General features: G+C 43.6%; 1 protein-coding gene across 1 annotated transcript in view; it reads right to left on the reverse strand.

The window, feature by feature from the left end:
* plxna4 (plexin A4) overlaps positions 1–21,832 on the reverse strand; it is a 146,477-nt gene that overhangs the window by 6,328 nt on the left and 118,317 nt on the right. The window contains exons 14-29 of the mRNA XM_057022015.1: positions 21,341–21,464; positions 20,574–20,710; positions 19,909–20,076; positions 19,624–19,717; positions 17,822–18,061; positions 17,591–17,737; positions 16,870–17,104; positions 16,602–16,744; positions 14,833–15,101; positions 10,967–11,033; positions 10,448–10,594; positions 9,447–9,606; positions 7,305–7,408; positions 5,600–5,699; positions 4,038–4,228; positions 1,623–1,792 (exon numbers count right to left, since the gene is read on the reverse strand). Of these exons, the coding sequence (XP_056877995.1) occupies positions 1,623–1,792; positions 4,038–4,228; positions 5,600–5,699; positions 7,305–7,408; positions 9,447–9,606; positions 10,448–10,594; positions 10,967–11,033; positions 14,833–15,101; positions 16,602–16,744; positions 16,870–17,104; positions 17,591–17,737; positions 17,822–18,061; positions 19,624–19,717; positions 19,909–20,076; positions 20,574–20,710; positions 21,341–21,464 (2,496 nt within the window). The remainder of the gene's footprint in view (positions 1–1,622; positions 1,793–4,037; positions 4,229–5,599; positions 5,700–7,304; positions 7,409–9,446; positions 9,607–10,447; positions 10,595–10,966; positions 11,034–14,832; positions 15,102–16,601; positions 16,745–16,869; positions 17,105–17,590; positions 17,738–17,821; positions 18,062–19,623; positions 19,718–19,908; positions 20,077–20,573; positions 20,711–21,340; positions 21,465–21,832) is intronic.

Here is a 21,832-nt window from a genome sequence, read left to right on the forward strand (position 1 = left end):
TTATTTGCTGTCCTCGTTTGGGTGAAACTGAATAGATACATGGCTGTTTTATCTGTGGTGCAGTTTAGGAGCTCAAGTGGCATTAAAAACATGAAAATTACTTTTCTGGAACTGTTTGCTGGGCTGGATGTACTGTCCTACTCTGCAAATCAAAATCACTGCAATGTCTATATATCTCCCTAACATTTCTGGGTGGCAGGTGGATGGGAGTGTCTAAAATATAATCATTTAAACCTCCACTAAGCATTTATAAAAGTAAAACCAACCACAGAACTAAACAAGGAATCTGGTGGGATTAGATCAGATGGAGGATCAAAGGGATATTAATGCACCCCCCCCCCATCCCAATTGCTGAAAGCCTGCCCCAGCTGCCCTGTGCATTGAGATGTGTATTATTTGAGTCCGTATGAGAAACGAAAACGGTGTCATCCCGTAGTATTTTTGCAGTAACCGGAATATCCAATTATGATCTTTGGCATGGAACACGGATGAGGCTCAGAATTTGCCATTAACTCATGCTGAGCTGTCAGAATCTGAGCGCAAAAATTGGGGATTAGTTTAAAGATTTTTGATAACCTCGAGGAATTAAACCAGCCTATAAACGTGCGAGCATAGAAAGTCCTGAGGGGGTAACAGTGATGTGTAGAGGCTCTGGTTAGATAAGTATGATGACGAGCCTTAGTTTGATGGGACATGGGGAGGCCCAAAGAACACCCACATGGTGCCACAAAGCAAATCTGACATAAGCACCAACCTGTGTGTGATCGCGGGTGTGATTGCTATTCAATCAGAACCCTTTATTTTGAGCCCATTCTGAGGGCAAATCTAACAGCGAAACCTCCCAATGCTCCGGGGGAGGGGGGGATGTACACTTAACATGCTGCAAATGGACCAATAATTCAAATGAAAAGGAGAAAATTTTGGGGACATTGTACAAAATAAATAATCCCTTCCTATTTTTTTTTTTAATCATCATCATTTTTCCCTTCCCCTCTAAGGTTTTTGGCCTTGGGCTGAGTGATGCATGTTGGGATCTTGGGAGAGGCCGAGAGGCTAATGAGATATTAGGGTTTGTTTAACTCCCGCTGACTTTACTTCCCTTTCTTCCCCCCCTCTACTCTGCTTCTCAACATATTTGGTCTACTGTTGCTTATTTAAGTTTTACCGGCCTCCGAGGGTGAGTTCGCTGAGGTCAGAGTGGCCTAAATTAATCAGCAGATATTAATACAGTGGTGCAACTTCTCCACCTGGGAGTGTGCATTTGTTACTATGGAGATTTCCAAAGTGGCAGGCATGTTTTGGCCCAGTTATCCCCGATAATAGAGTCTTGGCAGCCAATTGGATTAGCCCCTTGTGGTTGGTTTTAATGAAGATTATGTGCCCCTGTGGTTAATGGATATTAGGAGGGGAAGAGGCGTGTGGTGAAGCTTGGCACCGGCACAGCGCTGCCATGTGAAACGTGCCAAAATGTACTGACGATATCTGCAGTGGCTTAAATGAAACAAAGGTCACAGTTGTGGGTGGCTCAAACAACAAAATAGATTCTGCATCCCTAAAGAATTGAGAGAGGCATCAAAACCGCCCAATTCTGGTTTTATGCACATTTCAGACGTCTGACTCACCAGTTGCTCTTCCACGTGTGTCGGACGTGGGGGTCGTGTATGTTGTGTTTGTCGGCCTGCTCGTCCAAGAAGTCAAACATGTATTTGATGGCCAGTGGCAGGGCGCTGCCTCGGTGGGCTGTGCTGAAGATGGTCTCAAACAGATCGTCCACAAACTTCTGCAACGTGCCCTGAGGGTGGCAAGATCAAAAATGGATCGCTTTAAAGAGAGAGATTAACCATTGGGCTTTTACTGAATATGGAAAGACATATACTGAACTCAAGCCCACAAAAGAAAAATAAAGAGTGAAGATTTCTAGTTGTGACCTGTGTAAGTTTGAATCGTGCACGTAGCCTCTCTGATAGTGTTGCTTTTATATGATTATTTTTATATGACTTGACCCATAAATATGTCTTAAGCTTTGATGGAGGAAATTGTTATTTCACAGCTGACTTTTAATAATATCTGGGAACAGGAGGCACATCTCCTAAGCTTCTTTGTGTTCCCGGATTAACTCCCACACTGCACCATTGACCCTAATTTGATTTAATGTTGGCAACTTTGAGAAAGAGGAGGAGAAAATGGGAAAGACAGAGAGCGAGCGAATTTAATCCTCTTGTAAAGAATAAGCTGGTAGGATGCATGAGAAAAGGCTAGAGTGAGAGATGGAAATGAAACGACAGAGGTTTCCTATCAGTGGAAGAGGCCATTGAGAGCGGCAGATGAGGTGTGTACAGGCACCAGCAAATAAAAATCCAATTTGGGTTGGAGCGGGTGACCGAATGACAGAGTCAAGAGAAGTAGCAGAGAGCGGCAAGAGAGAATCCTGTTAGTCTGACAATCACGGCTATAATTCTAATGTGGCCCACATTCCTGACAGCTTATCATTTTCCTATGAAGATGGAATCTCTTTCTCAAGCCTTCAAAGCGGCAGCCTGCACGGTCTCGCATGCACGCACATACGTGTGTCTGCTGTATGTCACCGTATGCAAGTGCCAAGACTGCCACGTCACATGTTTGCTACCCTCGAGGGGAACTCATTCACACCAGTGTCGACTGGTGCGAATTTAACCTGTCATTACGTCACTCTGCAAACACACTGGTTGTCTGTCACCTGGTTGTTTTGACGCCGAAAAACGGAAGGCAAACAATAATCATGGCGCCCCAAAAGAGAAATGTCGGGATGAAAATAAAAAGGAGCACACTTGTGTTGCTCCTCAACGTGCACTTGGTGCCCACACTCGGTCATTGTGACACTGATGGAGCTAATATGAGAGACGTCAGTGGCGTTGCCAGGGAGAGGTATTTATGGCCAAGGTGAGAGCCAAATGCAGTCAATTGCACTTCCTGTCTGCCTAATCATTTCTCACAGAGAGAGATGGCCGGCCAAGATAAACTAGTAATTTGATAAAAAACAATTCATCTGGAAAGACGGCGTGCTGTCTGCAAAGGGAAGCCACCGTTCTGCTCCCCAGAATGCCATAATGGCGGGGAAATAGGCCTTGCTGACTTAGATGGAGGTGGGAGGGAGGCTATCGAGTAAGTTATGTCGACACGACCGATCCATCCTTCCCTCCCACGTCCTGCTATAGCTTTTGTGCACACACACTTGATGACATTAATATAGGGTGGTGTGTGTGATATTCTGACTTTCCCTATATGGTCTCATCATTATAGCACCTAGGAGCAATTTATTTCCCCTGGTTCCGTCCAAAGTCCTGTTTGCCTGATATGTTGACTGTGTACAGCACACTGTATTAGCGCGCTTGCAATGTGTGTTTACAATACATACACAGAACACAGTTGATCTTCCCTATGTAAACTGTTCAAAAAAGTGGACAGAGGATGAGCGCTCCGGCTCGGAGCATCAATGTTCTGTTTTGCTTTTACCTCCCTGAAAGCTCTCTCCTGCATCTCACGGCCAGTCTCACAATAAAATGACAGATCTTCCACAATGGCTGATGTCCTTACATCCAGCTAATTAAAGTCTCTTTCAGGGAGAAAGGCAGTCACACAGAATCCTTCTGTTGCCGTCTCTGTACATTTTCTGTAATATACGGAAACATCTAGCTGTGTGGATCTTTTTTGTTGGCCTTTTTGATTTGCTGCCATGCTGCAAATACAATGGAGAAGAAAAAACCAGAAATATCTATTTTCCCTTTCCTACCTGAGGGAATAGATGAATACATCTGAATAATCATTTCCACTGCAATGACTCATGGAAAGTAAATATGAATATTGAGGGGTGAGGGTGAGGCCACGAGATCTTCAGATAAGAAAAGAAATGTACAGAACAAATTGTTTTCTCTTGAATAATAAATTCCCTTGAAATACAATTACCATAAGTGAGGTCACCAGGATGACTCCAGGCCCACTGAGTAATCAGGGATTAAATGGGTATTTCCTTATAAAAGAAAAGCAAACAGAGGGCCCACCTTGGTAGCCAGAAGTCGTGTCAGGTAGATCTCTGAGACCATCTTGCTGCCGCGGTCGCCCTCCTTTTGGTCTCCGTGTTCGTGGTTCTTCACCAGGTGCCAAACCTTGACGCCGCTCTCCAGGTCAGGAGTGATCATGGGGGTGCGAGAGCGAAGGCTGTCTGGGCTTCCGGAGTATTTGATCATGTTCTCTGTGGGCAGAGTTAGTTCACAAAATACTTGAAACGACATCGCCAGAAAACGTCCAAACATTGATTTATCACAGATTGAGGCGCCGCACATCACGAGGATTTAATCTCTGCCACATGCTGAAAAAACACCACTGAGAAACGGCTTCGGAAGAACAAATGGAAAAATAATAAACAACTTTTCTCTCAAATGTTAGAGAAAGTCAAAGTGTTTGCGGTATTGTGGAAGCTTTCGGCGGTTTCTAATTTGCAGCTCTGCGAGCTGAGATATGAAACTTTAAAAAAGTGCGCATGCTTAATTTTTTATGCTTTCTTGTCCTGCGGAGGAGACGCGGCATCGGCGGCTGACACAAAATCGAACAGGTGTCAGGGGAGATGAAATATGTATGGCCCACCCAATGGCCAGAGTGGTGATGACATTTCCAAACACACGGCTCAGTGAATGTTTACACAGTGTGAAAAAAATTGATCACGCTTTAAAAAGAGGAGCAGAAATCAAAAATCGGCGACAAAAATCAATTTGCTCAGAGAAGCAGGAGAAGAAAGTAAAAGCGGGTTGGAGATATTAGCTGCAGAGCAAGAGGGACTGGAATGTAATAACAATTATGACGTTGGAATGTTATTTATTCTGGGAGTCATGGATACGCTGGAGGCTCGATTCTATTCTGATCCAGCATCAGACAGAGGAGGTGTTATTTTCCCCAGTTTCTGAAAACATCACATCAAAGTCCCGAGGTTTTTCCTTTCATGGCGTTGACTCATGATATCAGTGTTTTTTCCTAATCTTTTGGATTCCATTCCTGTTTTGTTCCTTCTTTTCCTCCACTTTTGGTCAATCCTGTTCAGAAAGAGTTCAAAGTCATTCGAGTGCCCGGCCGGGTGCTCACACTTGTGTTTGATGTCAATCCCTTAAAGAAATTGTACGGAGGCGATATTCTTGCCATTCTTCCTCCATTTTCCACTGCACCTTGTCCTATCTTGTCTAATTTGGAAGCGGAGATGGTGAGGCGCGACCGCATGGAGATGAGGCGAGCCTAATAACGTGGCGTCCCGTTTGATGCGTCTGAAGTGTTTGTGGCCGTTGACGCGAGTCCTTTGATCAGCGGCAACCGTGATGGTTTCTCAGGTTCAAGGAGACAGAGAGCAGACGGACCTTTTGTCTCGAGAGGCCCAACAGAAGAAGGAGAAAAAGTCCATGTTGTCCGTTTTTAAAATTCAAATCCTTGCCAGCGCTCTAAATTATGGCAAAGTTGCCGTGTCCTGTGAAACCACATCACCAGATATTCTACTTTCCCCTTTTTACACACATCTGTAAAATCATGGGTCGTGAAAGCAACAAAACGGCTTTGACCTGCCGTAGAATCAGCCGCTCACCGTATTTACTTGCTGAAGTTCGAGACACGGTTGAGTTGTTCACTGAATTGTAAGCCGTGACTTGTTTCGGAACCAGAGCCATCACTGCATTATCCGGCACCTGAAAGCACAGACACGCAATTTTTATTTAAATGAGCCTCGGGAACACAGGCCATTGGACTAAATTTATTTAGATGTGTGCAAATTTCTAACACAACCAATCAAAACCCTGCAGATTGCCGGGTCTGTCATTTTTGATGCTCTCCTCCATTTACTCTACTTTCATGTAGATCAACACAATATCTTATAACCCTTGTGCGCTCCATTAAGCCCACACATGCATATGATAATTGACAAGTAGGAGGGTTCTGCATGAGAGGAGATATCCCACAGTCTCGATTCAATAATATCCTTCCTCCAGGGTTGAGTAGGTGTAGGGGTGTGTGTGTGTGTGTGTTTGAGGAATCTCACACGCTTTTTATCTGTATTGCTCTCCATCTAAAATGTGTGAATAAAAGCATGAAGAAATGAAGGAAGTCAGCCTTGCCTCCACGTTCAACAAGATTCAATTAACACAATACACGCTCTCTCTCTACCATGCACACACACACACACACAGAGAAAAAAAAAACTTTTCTGCATAATCTGGCTACTTGTGCTGTAGGGTAAGGCAGGGTTAATTGAAGCGATCTCTATCACAGTGTGGGTGGATAGAAAGGGGCTTCAGATCCAGGGGCCTTTTTGCATGTGCGTGTGTGTTTGAGAGGGAGCGAGTGTGTGGTGGAGCTTTATTAAGATTGTATCATTATTTCACCCAGTCACTCAATCTGCTCCTTTTGCATAATATGTTTATATTATTGTAAGCAGGAGGCCCACAGGGCAGATCGTGCTATTCCTTTGTGTGACGCCCCCCCAACTCTCAACACCCTTAAGTGTGGTCCCTGATCACTGCTCTTAACATGTCGGAGGGATATAAAATGAGCAAAGCACAATGGGACATAATGAAAAGGAGGGGTGGCATTTGGGGCAATAACATTTGCAGGGAGGCTGAAGGCAGAGCCGGCTTTCCTGAAAGAGGGGAGCCACAAACAAAGGTCTCTCAATACAGAGACAAAAACATCAGATATCCCAAATACCAGATTGAAGAGATTTTTTTGTGTTCCTAGAAAAGAAATAGAAGTTTTTATTGGGTTTGTAACACAAACTGTCACGTGGTAACTAAAGACAGAGTGGGTGGATGACTTTATGACGTATTTACTTGATTGTTTTTTAGCAGAGCACGTGATGCAATTGAGCACGTCTGGCTCCTCATGTTAGCTCCTAACTGGACAGATAATATTCATATATATATCTGGAGGACATCCCGCAGCCATATTTGGCAGCACATTTGGGTTGGCATCAATCAATGATGCGGATCAATTGATTTGATTAGTGGCGAAACAAGATCGTCAACAAAGTGGGTTACGCATTTATCATTTTTATATCAAACCACCACATCTGAGGGAAATTGGGTTACCAAAAATAAAGTAGAAAGGGTTAGTATGGAATTGCAGATCCCTTCGAGTCAAGTCTAAATGTGTTTGTGGTGCAATCTGGTTTTCTGTAGTGGATCAGAGGGCTTTTGGACATTTCCCATAACTCATTCAAACACATTCTTGATTCATTGTGGTGCTTTGCTTTTTGGGTCAAAGGAGACTTTTTAAAATTGAGATTTATATGGTTGTACCTGATAATGGGACAACATGTTAAGTCTCTTCCAGTCTGCTTCGATCTTTGTGGTGATGTCCTCGTCCTGCAGGATCATGCGCTGTCCTCGACCCTGGCGCCACTCTGCAATCAAGAAAGGACGTCCGTGCAATTAATGTAATACTCCTCGGTTAACCTCACGGGTGACAAGAACAGACTGGAAGAACTGCTCGTATTGACGGCCAGACACCAGCCGGCTGCTATATTTTATTTTAATTAAATCCATTATATTACAGTGTCATAAAAAAAATGAAAGGCCGTGATAAAATAGCACATTACAGATATAAAATCTGTATAAAGTGATTGCTTTAAAGAAAAAAGTGTCACCTCATTGAGACGTGATTGACGCATTACAGTGAATTTACATCTGCGTTTCTAAATTTACACCACCCCAGATCTTCTGCAGCTGTGCAACCTCAGCACATAAGAAGCCAAAAAGCTTTGAAATGTGCCATAATGGTGCGGCACCATTATCATAAGTGGAAAAAGAAAAGCCATCTTGGAGGGAAACACATGATTCCTTCTCTCTTTTTGTTGGCTCCATGGGCTTTATGAATATGTTATTGCGTCTGTGCCTCCTAGCTGTGCTTCCCACATGCATCAGCCACTGTCATCTCCCATTCCGATCACAAACAGGAAAACAAAGCAGCAATCACAGCAGTGCATGATGAGGCCTGTCTTTGGAGGACCCACCAGAATTGTATTTGAAAAAATCTGCAGGAAATAAAGATTATCTCCATACAGTGCATCTTCCTATAAAGATGCAAATGAGAGTTGGTCTCCAGATAAGGCTGAGCAAACAAATGGAGATTAAAAAAATGTAAAAAAAGCCCACAGTGGTCTCTGCCAGAAAAAAAAGTACATTTTAGACAGTCAAAGAGAAACTCTTTTGGGGAATGTTGAAGAGAAAGGCTGAAGGTGAACGTTCTCCTCAGAGATTCCTGACACAAATTTGCAACACAGAACATGACACACAGAAAATCTTCTTTGTTCACTTCCATCTTTCCTGAAACCCTGCAGGCGATCGCAGATTGCATCGGAATAGAAATAATACAAACAAACTAAATAATGATGGCCAATCCTCCCGAGGAGAGGCCTGTCACAATCCCATTATCTGTATCAGATATTATAAATGTGCACCTTGTGTCTGTGTCATGATGACCTCTGATACTTCCCTGGGTGCACAGACAAAGTTTAAAATGAAGACGCAGCTAGAGCAAAAAACCAAACCTGCAAAATTCCTGCCCGCCTGCACTGCCTGAAGTACTTCCATGTGCTCTCTGGTGAGCTTGCATTTATTCAATCTCATAATCACAGAGACACAGACTGAAGGGCCGACTAACTCCCAATTTCCTATTCCCTCATGCGATGAACAATAATAGAAGAACGCATCCCACCCAAAGGGGGGCACAAAACAATTTTATCCAAGAATGTTGTCAAAAGGCTAAACCAATCTATTCGCTTAGGGATCACACGGGCGGATTCCCCACAGCAGGCACTCAGCCCATCATGGATCAGGGGTTGGTCATAAATATGCTTATGAACACACGAGGAGGGGGTTCAAAAATCTATCTGGCAATATAAGACCATAAAAGCATGATGGGTGGCGGGGAGGCAGCTCATTATGCACGAACAAATAAACCATCTTGGATCGTGCTGTTGTGCTCGTGTTTGTGGGTGCAGTCTTACCGAGACAACCGTTCTCTTACAGGAAGACACACAATCCTGAGGAAAAACCTCTCAAATAACCAGATATAAAAAATAAATAAATCACCAAACAAACATCAGATCAATCATCTGACGCAGATGCGTCATAAAGAATGATCCAAGCTTAAGGAGGGGGAGAGACCGATCACAGACCGAGGCAGGAAAGAACCGGCCTCTTTCGGGGTTTGCCCGAAAAGCTTCTCTGGTTTTGCTACATTTGATCAGGGATCGGGGAAAAAAATAATCAATGGGTGCTCCAGAGATGGGAGTCTAGCATGAACAGAGCTGCTAATAGACAGCACAGGGACCTGAGGGCTCAACGCCGCTCGTGTCTGAAATGTAACTGACAAACTACCAAACATTAAAAATGTTCTTGCTTATTTTGCTTGGAGCGCGCGTGTGAATTTTTTTTTACCCAGATCCATGTCGGAGGCCTTCAGGCGGTGGGAGTGAGGAACGTTCTTGTAGATGGCGTCCAAGATTTTCTCCTTCACTTGGCTGATGGTGTCACAGTTGAGGACCTTCACCTGGATCTCCGGGCTTTTCTCGTTCTCTGGGTGGATACAGTTAACCACCTGTAACAGAAATATACACCGGGGTGAGGGGGTGGGGTGGGGTGGGAGGTCAGTCACCATAATAGCCCTGTTGAGTCTTTTTATGGGTAACCAATAAGAGGAGCATTCTGTCTTACATCCTCTGCACATATTGTGAACTATTGACAGCGTCTGGTCAGTTTTCATGTCAATGATGACTGCACCACGGACTCAGTGGAACTGAAATCCTTTTGTGTTTGCTGAAGGGTTGGCAACAGCATTGTTCAGATTCATCGGGGTAACGGCTCTTTCCTCACAGCCTCAAAATACACACAATATGTTAGCTGAATTGATGAGCAGTAAACCAGCTAATTATAACACTCGGATGTTTATCAGCCCTGTCAGTACCGCCTCAAGGTGCCAGATAAAACTGCTATAATTGGAAGATAATTACAAATACACATTACAAATAAGGCAGCAGGTTGTCTTGTGACTATGTAATAAAACTATCCATAAGGATTTTAAATAGTAACAACTTGCCATCAAGCTAAATTAAAGTATAAGTAGTCTACACACACACACACACACACACACACACACACACACATATATATATATATATATATATATATAAATAAAATCATCGAAGACGGTTTCTGCATTGTGCAGACAAATGTGCATGTATATCTTCCTTGACAGTGACAGTCTGACCAGGAAGTGCCTCCCGTGCCCTCCACATGTCAAGCGTGACAATGACAACCTAAAAGTGCCGTAACTTGTCTCATGACCGGCGACCCATACTGACCCTTTTTTCCCTTTGTCTCCTAAATCATATTCAGTGCCCTCCACCAGCACTTGGGCCCATACAGATGATCCCGCTTACCAGTGTCTTGTAGTCAATCTGTTGCCTGATGAGCTTGTCCTCGCTGAGTGAGTAGCGCGCCTCTCCCGTGATGGAGTCAATGGGGCCTTTTTCCATCTGCTGCTTGATAGCACAGAAGAGGGAAAAGAGTGGTTCACCTGCACACTCCTGTAAAGAGGATTGGAGAGGGGGAGAAGAAGAGTGAAGCCATTTCTGCACCATAATGTCAGCAGAGTTCACTCAGGTCAGACAGTGAGGATATCTCTGAAATATTGCTTTTGGAAAGGCATTTTATAGACTTTTCACAGGTTGCAGGTATCCAGCTTTTATTCCCCCAAATAAGAAATGTGATTACCTACATATATATATACACATATTGATGAAAATTACGTATTCAGTGTGAGTTAAAAGAGATATAAATAATTAAACTAAAAAACATGCCTTTTATATGCCTTACATATCATGAACTTAAGTCTGAATCAAAAAAACAGTTACAAGTACATTAATAATGTTTAGCATGAATGGAAACAAAACTGTTACCTTCAGAAATTTGTAGAGGAGGAATGTGAACCAGTTTGTCAGCATTTTCTCAGCGACAGACTCTGTCCTGCAAACACACACAAAGAACATAATGAACATGTGATCCCAGTGCTCATATTACCAACATAAATATTGCAAAGATCATGGAATACTCTGCTAAACATTATGTCTGGGCGTATTGAAGAAGCCTTCCTTCTACAAATATGGTCGCAAGACAATTGAGAAGGAGCTTTTGCTCATGCAATATGATGGCTTTAATGCTCAGGCATGCCAAGGGCAGCTCATCTATGGTGGCGGGGAGTTTAATATGAGGCAAAGCAATTAAAAGCCTTTATTTGATCCCGGTGGATTGATGTCGTTAGGGTCTGGAGCGGCGCTGTAATAACACTGGCCTCATTATCAAGCACTCCCTCGCCTATTCAGTGGACTAACACCCGATCTGCGTACAATAAAACGTGAATGAATACGTCTCCCTTTTTCTCCGTCTGGCAGCCATGCTCCACTGGTGTGGTAAAGTGGTGTGTGTGTGTGTGTGTGTGTGTGTGTGTGTGTGTGCACGGATGTGTGTTGACCAGGGCCAACGGTGTGATTGATCCCATGTGAATGGCTAATATGCATACACAATAACAACAGCGGTGACGAGGGAAAAAAGCAGAGGCGAGGATCAGATATCTTTTGACAGTGACCGTCTTGACCAGCAGCGGGGGTGTGTGGCTAATCTGTCAGAACACCTTAAATTCAGACCCCTCCCTCCCATCTTCGACGAGAAACTACGGCAAGCATCAATATTTTAGGATTAGGGCCCATTGTGTGCGGGCAGATTTTGGCCCTTATTTTCTTTGCCATCTGCAGCCCTCCCACCCTTGTACACAGCCTATTTAAGAAGCACCACACTGAGGAATGAGGGGGGACATGGTGTCCACTGTGCTAGAGGGTCAGCTTGGTACCCCCTGCCAACACTGGCACAACACCTTGGGGGATTAACTTCCTGCCTCTCGCTGTGCCCACGCTTTCATTTTGCCGCCCCTCCCGCCCTCCTTCCATCCACAGATCCCAGGGTCAACAGGGTCACGTTTCATCTTCGCTTTCATGTGTCTTTGCAGTAGCCGCCCCCCCCTCCCGCTGGCTGTGCCCATTCTGGATCCTGTAATCACACACACTTCCAAATCCCTCTCGATGGCTACAAATGTAGCCCATCTATCAAACAGATGAAAGGCGGACTGAAAAAAGGAGGAGGAGAACACGGAAGGAAGTGAGAAAGCAAAGGGAAATAAAAGAATGAGAACAAATGCCTTGGCTTGGTCTTCCCTTGCTTTTTCCCTTCTTTCTTTCCCTTTTCATTAGATCCAACAATGTTTGTGTGTGCCTGTGTGAGTGGACAAGTGTGCCCCTTTTAAGGATAGCATACAAAAAGCACAAATTAATCCCACTGCGTATATATTCCAAAATGATCACCTGTGCCAGCGAGTGTTGACTCTGTGTGTGTCTGCCTTTGGTGGTGGGTGCCAGCCCAGCAGTAATAAGAAGTCTTGGCACGACACCGCCAGTTTGCTTATGCTCATTCTTGATCACAGCGCACTCTACGGGGAACGGGGATAAAAATGGGCTCCGTGCGTCAGGCTCTAACTTACAAGTACCGTACTCTTCTCAAAGTCTGCTGAGCTGCAGCTAACGACTGTGGGTCAACATTGTGAAATGTGTCGCAGCGTGTTGTCACGGTCAGATTTGCCTGTTGGTGGTTAGTTAGAAATGGCCAGAGGGAGACGAGGATGATGTAGCACACAGTGGAACGGGCAGTGCTGAATCCCATGATTACCGACAATGGATTGATGGAACATGTGTTTTATCGCACGTTTATTGCATATTTTAAAGTCGGTGCCACAGAGCTGTATCTGCGGCAGCCATCTTTAGACACCGGTTACCTCCTGCAGAACTGCAAACCAGTTTATTTGTCAAACTGATCTTATTTAAAAAGACCAGGCTGTTGTGATTAGCATGCAAACACGCCGAGTTCTATTTTCTGATCCATCGACTGCAATCAAAGCTAAAAAAAAGTTGCTGAACTCTGCATGATGGGAAAAGGGATAGTGGTGTGAGAGTGGAGTTAAAGGAGGAGATTGCGACAGATGGTTCTGGAAGTCTCTTGACAGTTAGCTTGCCTGGTGGCTGTGCTTCAGCACAGGTTGAGATGGGACAGATGGAAGGATGTGTGTTTGTGCAGAGTGAGACGAAAAAAGACGGACATACACGTACGCGCGCACGTTTCTTGGAAGAGGAGGCAATGGGTAGCCATGCTCTGATGCTGTGCCAGCGACACCCTGCTCACACACTTTAAGGATTGATTTAGCAATCAAGGAAGCGGGATGAGCGAAGAGAAGCTGGGAATATAGATTGAGAGAAGATACATGATGGTGTCGCTTTAAAAAAAAAGAGAGACCTGTAGAAAAACTAGTGGAGTGTGAGCGAATAACACAAATAAGGAAAAAAAGGACAAAGATAAAGGGAAAAGAGGTAGGGGTGCTGTCCTTCCAAGACAATAAAAAGCTTCATCACTTTAGCCCTATGTCTGTATCTGGGCTATTTTCAGCCCTATCCAAGGACACGCCGCTCAACCCACACCGTGGGGCGGCATAGCTCGCTCATCACATCGGAAATCCATGTTGAGATGCTGAAGGACTAATGAGCGCATCCAAGGAGAAAGAATGAGCTGAAGACGGTCTGATCAGCGGTCATCACAATCTGTGTTTGACAAACGGGCAATCACCCAGGCGTTCGTTCTGTTGTAAACATGTGCTATCTCTCCTCCCTTTGGCGCGTTCTCCACATTTTGCTTCCCTCTTTGTCAGCGGCTAGGAAGGAGGGACGAAGAGAGGTGGAAAGAAACCTGTGAAAGTGTGTTGACATGTATCAGCAACACCTGAATACGGCACATTCAGCATGCTGCTGATCAATAAACTGATCTCGCATCGTTCCGTCATGCCTCGGTGGTTATCTTGATTCGACTGTCTTATTCTCTTCTCCTCTCTGCTGCAAACAACCTCTTACCCTGTATTTTCTGCCAGAAGATATAAACTTGATTGTTTAATGGCCGCCACTCTGTCTGTGAGCTCTGGCTGTGTCTCACCACACCTCCTTAGAAAACAATCTCTCTGCATCACCAAGCAGAGCCAGAGCAGCCTCTTGGAAGAGAAATGTGCCTGCTTTTGTGTAGATAGCACAGACAACCTCCGTTCTGTCCGCCTCAAATGTACATTTGTCGTATTTGTATGTCTTTAGGAGCCTTTAGCCAAAGGCAGAATAAGAATAAGCAGAATAGTCGTAATTAGGCAGGCAAATTAACTTGTCTTGCCTATCAAATCATTTGAGGGGTTTGACAACCTTAAGGCAAAAAAATGTGAACTACTGTGTGCATATACTGTATGTATAAAGATGAATATAAGCACCACGACGGCTGTAAGGGAGCCTGTTTACTCGAGTAGCAATAATCATATTAAGCAAACACCACAGGCAGGAATCAGAGCCACATATAGCGCAGCGTTCAAGGGTCTGCCATTAAGGCTGACAGCAAATTGCAGGGAGGATTGTGACTGTGATACAGTGTGAGCGCTCACAATCACGCGTTTCCTTTGCATGAATGAATGTTTTTGTCCCTTCCTTTGCATTTTGAAATTGGATTCTCTGATAATGAATCATAATTACTTCACTAATGATGCGCTTGGCAATTCACTCTGGTACTGCTCTGAGACACAGCCAAAAACCCAAGGTCACAAAAACAATTGAAATTGAAATTCTGCCCTCTTTGGCATAAAAGGTTGATATATTCTGAAACAAACTTCATTTAAAATGCCCTCTTAAATGCTTTTCACCTGCGTAGCAGCAGCTTGGGGTGGTTCTTGCTCTCAAGGTTGCGATCTATGAGGTCAGACAGCAGGTGCTTCAGGACATCGGTGGCATACTCCAACTTGCTCTGCAGCACCGTCATGATGAGTGAGGCCACGTTGCCACGGTCTCTCATGGAGAAGCTCCGCTGGGCCTCCAGAGTTCGGATAAAACACAGCAGGTACACCTTGTTGTTAATGAGCTGGCCGAAGAGCTTCAGCCCCTTCTCGACCTGCTCCTGGCGATAACCTGGGACCTGTGAGGAAAGAGGAACAGCTGAAAAACAATACGGAGGAATCCAAACAAATATATGCTCGGATTTAAAGACACTGGAATCAGCGCAGATGAAAAGTATAAGATCCTTCAGCTTAGTTATATTTAGTCAGACGTTTAAGGGGAAAAAAGACAGGAAAATACTCTGCCCCGAGAGGGAATGCGTATTACTTTGATGGTGCCGTGTTCCACACTAATGCAGCCATGAGAATTCCTCTCATCTGAGCCCAGATTGTCCCGGCACCATTTACGCCAGTCACTTGCTGCATGATTCCTCCATTTTCTCCCATAAATAGCATCTATTGAGATTACTGTTTTTATCTGTCAAGAGCACTTGTGACGAGACGGAATCTCTTTGTGCCCGATGCAGCTGTCAAGCAGCATATGTTCATTCTTTTTACCTATCCTGAAGGAATCCACGTCGATCTGCTGGGAGCTGTTAAGTCGCTAGTCTAATTTCATACCACCTGACGAGACGTGTGCAGCGTTTCAGATCGCTCGCACGTCGGGATTTGACTTTTTTTTGTGAAAGTGAAAATTATTAAACTATCGGTTGTAGACCCAGTTAAAAAAAGTCTTGGAAAGTTCTGATAGAAATAGTGTTTTTCTTTAAGCAATAAAATGATAAAATGCATGAAATCAAGCTAAACCAAAGTAAAGTAAATTTCTGCTGCGAAGGGAAGCGATTCTGACTGCCAAGAACAAATAAAACGTCAACTTTGGCTTTTATAAAGCAACGCGACTGCCTGTAATTTCATTACCAAGCAGAGAACTTTCCAGTGTTTCAGAAAACCCACACATCCCTCCTCTGCTATTTCAAAATACCTACAGCCACAGTCACAAATTTGACACATCAATAACAATTAAGCGGTTATCATCTTCTTAAGACAGGCCGGCTGCCTTTTTCATCAGCCTCCTCTTCCACTTTATACTCCTCATACAGTTCAACACTTATACCAATTAAAGCATAATTAATACTGCTTATTAGTGGGAAATTCTCATCAGGGATAGAGTGGCCAACCTTGAGGGCAATGAAATGGGGTCCATCATTCTCTTAATGGAACAAGACGACCTGCTCAATTACGGCTGTCTGTCAATGTCACCACTGGGGATAAATGACTTCATTTTTTTTTCATTTGCTTTTCTCTCTCTGGTTGACTTTTAATTTGTTTTTGAGGTGCAAAGAGAAAATGGCAGCATCTGTTGTCTTTTCAGGCATAGAGACGGCGCTCCTGATCTGAGGACTGCCTTGTTTGTTTTTGAAAGCAGAGATTCCAGCTGTCGGAAGGCTCCCAGACAACACCGGTGACATTTCCACCTACTGTCAACCAACATTAATTTGGAGTCTTTTTTCTGTTTTCGGCTAATGCTCAAAGCTAATTACTTTTCAACTATTATTTATGCAGACTCAAGAATAACTACATATTTTCAGCATTTAAAAAAGGCTGTGCAGTAAAATCATCACGTAAACATCCCACCATACCTCCAGATCTCTTAGTACTGGATGTTCCTCAATTCCTGGAAAGAGGACCCTCATGGTGTAGGTCCTGTAGTCCAAGAAGGGGATTCCAGCACCATCTAGATCACTGGTTAACTCGTGGATATCTGTCTGAAGCTCTGCAAAAGCTGATGGATAAAGTAGATCTATGGTTATTTTGTAGCATCACTTATGATTTTCTTTACAAAAACAGCAGATTCCTCACAGGAAACAACCAAAATCTATTTCTGCCAAATGCACATCAACCTCTCACCCTCTTTGCACTCCAGAGCCACACGTGACTCGAGGTTGTCCATCTGCATCTGCAGCCTCTTCAAGGTCAGGTCGCTCTCCCGGGACTTACGCTTATATGCAATGAGCACCACCACAATGACGAGGATGAGCATGGCGCCTGCCGCAGCGATGCTGATAATTGCAGTGCTACTGAGGGGGCTGTCGGACATGATGTCGACCACTCCGGGAGAAAATTCAATGCCACCCACACGTGCCTTGTGATGGTGAAAGACAGAGGTGGGTTACAATAGCTGCATGTTGATAAATGCACTAATTACTCAATTGTTTTATAAAGCTTATGGCAATAACAACAAGTCAAACTCAAATTGTTCACAATTAAATAAAATTGTGCGTTTCCCTTTTTGGAGTAATGAACCCATCTTTTTGGAGTGATGCTGGATTCAGGAGGTAACACGATAAAGCTTTTGGTTTTAAGTGGTCCCTCTAAAAAGCACAAGCGGAATCTTTATTGAGTTTAGCGTGACTTAATACATCTGATTCGAGGCTAATTTGTTTGTCTTTTGTCTGTGGGCAGTAACAGCAACCACACAGCTGATTGAATTAGAGCTGTAGTGGATGGTGGCTAAAACTCGACAGAAGGAATCTTCACCTGTCTGTCAGTCAATGCACAGGACTGTCTATCTGTACCGTGTCCCCTGTGTGAGTACATGCTTCTGTCTCTCCCACCCTGGAACACTCACCAGAACCTTGTGTCGCCCTGTCAGGTTGGGTGACTCACAGAGCAGCTGGGTTTCTGACACCGTTAACATGCAGGGCTTCTCACCGATCAGAACTGTATAGTTCAGCTTCCCGTTTCCACTGCTGATCGGAGGGAGAAAGTTCCGCCCCTGCAGGTCATTATGCAAACAGTATTAAGACGTCGCATATTTACAATTATTATTATTCATTAAGCCCTGATTTAAGTGCCCCACCTTCAGTATGATAGGAGATCCGGGTTTGAGCTCCAGAACTCCAGACACACTGAGAAGCTCGAACTCAGGGTTTGGGTAATAGATAAAGTTGGAGTTGTTGAGGGCCATCAAGGATTGCACGTCGTCCAGTTTGAAGCCAAACTCATCAGGTTTCTCCAGCACCTCCTGCTGCCGAGCCAGACTGATGGGCAGCTCTGGGGCCTGGCAGAGCATGGACGTTGGGCTGAGCACTTGACACAGCTGGAAGAAGACAGACAGAAAAGAGGGACTTCATGAATGACGTATGCTTCTCGAGTTAAATAAATTCATGCTCGAACTAAAGGAGACTTCGTGTTGTTGGGTTTCTGCAGCAGAAACTACAGCTAAGACAAAATCATAAACTAAACATTAGTCCACATTGTTCATATTTCATGGCATGGCTCTCCATATACTGGTTTTGTTCAGTTGTCTCTTATACAGCAGGCTTATATTTTTCAATCCCACCAGAGACTCAATTGAGACTGGTGCAGTTTCCATTCCAGCTATGTAAAGTTCAACATATTGGAACGCATCCTTCAAAGAAATGGACCAAATGAGGTGCAGCTGAAGCGTGGGTGCACTCTCGCTACAACCAGGCTTTGATACATGACGATTTATTACCCTTCAGGAAGACGCCTTCACCCTTTTATTCCATTTTTACATCCTTTACCCATTTTTAACTTAACCTATGCATATTCCTCTCTTCTTATATTATGGTTTGCCTTCCCATTTAACATGTTACATGATTTTCAGCCTCAGATAGGCCACTTGCACTTTAAAGCCTAAAATCTTCATATCTCACAATCTGTCAGGGAGCTGACAAACCATCTGCCAATAAAGGTCTCATTTAGAGACACTTCCATCTTTTTCCACACACATTTCACATTTTCTCAATAACCTGTCATGGAGCTCAACTGTCTAGCTCTGTAATTGGCTCCTTGAACAGCAAATTTAACAAATCCTGCAAGGTCTTGGGGGCGTTGCGGCACGTATCGCGTAACAATGTCGAAATAAAATGTGACCAATAATATTTCATCCACTTGCGAACTTTTTGGAACTGAGAATGCAAGAGTACAGTAGGTAATGACACAGGCATAGATGCTTAACGTAGTGCCAGATCATGCTCAAGTGAACCATGAAGATAGCATTGCTGCCTTTTGTTCCTCCCCCCTCCTTCACACAGATCACAGAGAGCCTTGTACAGCTTTATCTCTTCTCTTCTAAAAGGGTAAAGAACTTGATAAGGACCAAAGTCTGTCTTTTTCAAGTCTGTTACAAAGTCACAGAGAGAAATGACATCATTCTCTATTAATTTAATTGCAATCTGCTGATGTCATCACCCTGCTGTTTTTGTTCTTGACCCATTTACCTAAAACTGACACAGAGGCATACAGTCCTGCTCGGGAAAAAGTGAAATATGATCAGATTCATTAATTTAATTATGAAGTCTGAGAAAGCGATAAGACTTTTTATGTAAAAATGAAGTCATTTATCGTTATATTTTTGTAACGTAAAATAAAATGTAGTAAACATTAAAGTAATGCAGCACGACCCAGAGTCACGCATGAAAGTATGTGCCACCTAATCTTTTACCAATGGGGTGCAGGTTCGTTAGGGTGTTTTTTCACTCTAACATTGTTAGTAAATGATTAATCGGCACATTGACCAATTCTTAGTCACGCCTAACTATTATTGACGTAGCTTTCTTTGTCCAGTGCTGCAGATTCGGACGCACTAAACATCACATCATCTCAGCAAGAACAAACGAAACTGGAGTTATTTACATTGAGGGTCTCATGGTTGTTATATTTGGCTCTGATGAGAGGAGTCTGAATGATGTCCAGGTTAGTTCCCGTCACTGTCACTGGCGTATGACCACTGAAACAGAGAGACAAGGTCACAAGGTCAAGTCGGATGGTTGTGACAGATGGTGATGATATTTCAGTATCTGGACATATGGAAACCTTTGAATTATTTAGTTTGGAGCCACACATGAGTAAACCTTTTTAATTGGAGTTTCTTTTAATATTGTATGGTTCTGATAGATGAGTAAATGCTCTGTTACTTACCTGTAGATGCTCCACTCTGGCTCGATCTTGGTGATGGTGGGATCCTCCACATACTCAAAGCGCAGGTCTTTCTGGAGATGAGCCCTGTCAATGCTCACAGACACGGAAACGTTGCCGTAGCCGTGCAGTGACGCGTGGGTCCTGCAGGTGAGCCACTGACCACCTCTCCTAATGTCATGACAGAACAATGAAAAATTAGAACATTTATCATCCTGATTAGAGTCTCCTCTTATGGATTTTATTCTTCAATTTTCTCTGTCAGGAACCATCCCATTAGTTGTTTATCACTGTTGTTGACAGATTAATGAGTTAAAAACCAATAATGTAATTTTTGATAGTTGAACGGTTGCTTAACTAGACATGATTAATTATATGATTGAAGATTAATTACGCATTGAGCTGTGTTAAATGTTGATGACAACTATAGGATTCCCTATTAATTCTGTTCAATACACTAAAAACATACAACACAGACAGAATTTGTCTTGATTAAATGGAGTAAATACTATAATTAAAGAATTACACAGCACCCCTTCATCTCCAGTATGTTTTTTCAGTATCATTTCCTCAGAAAAATGAGCTCATAACTGGCCACAGTTTGATTAACTGAATTTAATTAAGCGTTGAAGTGTTTCTGGTTTTATCAGCCCTGCTTCACCGCTGACCTCAGATAAGTGCACGGTTGGTCCTTGAACATGACTGACACGTTGCTTCCAGCATCCAGATGACTACCAGTGATGTTGACGATGGTTCCCCCAGAAACTGGACCTCGGCTGGGCTTTAAGTTGATGATTCTTGGGATCTGGAAGTCAAGGGTCAATCACTGTGTGAAATCAACCATGATATAAAGCAGGGAAATATACGCCGAGCTGTACATTTTTGTTCTGCCATTCTTACACGCTTGGGGTCAAAACTGGAGAGCTGCACTCATAACATTCACAGTAGCTGCACAGCACTGCGGTGGGAATCTGTCAAACTAAAGATCTGATGTAGTCCTCTGTTCAATAGACATGAAGTATATCCTGCTCCAGTCCATTTGGCCTTCTTATAATCTCATCTTCAGCCTGCCGTACTGCGTGACATCTAGACCCATCATAATATAATCCTGCACAGGGAGCTCGTTGAGAAATAAACCTCAGCAGATTCCCATTAACGGATGGCAGTAAAAATGATATTGCTGCATAAAATGAGGACATAATGATAACAACTGCAAATTTATTTTAGCGTGTGCTTGTGTGTGACTGCTGCTGATTGATTGCGTGCAGAGTAAGAGCTGAAGGAACAAAGCATGATAGAGAAATGTTTTTACGATCAGTCTTTGCTCGTTAGCACCTGCCAGTGACTGTATGTCTCACATATCTTACACGCGTGAGGTGAATTCTGAGGGTGGGGTCTGTGCGTGCTTATATAAAAGTAATAAAAACAAACTTACCACAAAGTAATAGTACTTTGATGACTTTGCCATGAATTCCGGCCTGCACTCTCCAACACCAACACAGACCTGCACATTCCCAGTGTACTGACTCTTCTCTGCTTTACCCATCTCACACACAATCCTGGGAACAAACAACACAAAAGCCTCATTAAAACCCCAACAAAAGGCATAATGATTTGACAACAACCTTGCATGTGACATACTACCAACTTGTGGGAGAAAAGGGGAGGTGTTTCTATCCTTCCACTGACTGTATGACCTCAGATACAGCAGCCTGTTCTGCTAGGTCAGCGTTTAGCAGGAAAGTGCTTGCACATGACTTACTTTCTTAGCATAAGAAGCACTGGCTCAGTTGATAAGCTCACTTTAAACTAGTTTGAAATAATTTGATAGATGGCACCTGTAAAGAGCTGTGGCACTAGATTAAACTCAAATGTCAACTAAATGCAACCTTCTGAAATTTTCAAAAATGAGTCTGGGGCTGGCGTC

This window comes from Takifugu flavidus, chromosome 22 (genome assembly GCF_003711565.1).
Source record: "Takifugu flavidus isolate HTHZ2018 chromosome 22, ASM371156v2, whole genome shotgun sequence".
NCBI lineage: Eukaryota > Metazoa > Chordata > Actinopteri > Tetraodontiformes > Tetraodontidae > Takifugu > Takifugu flavidus.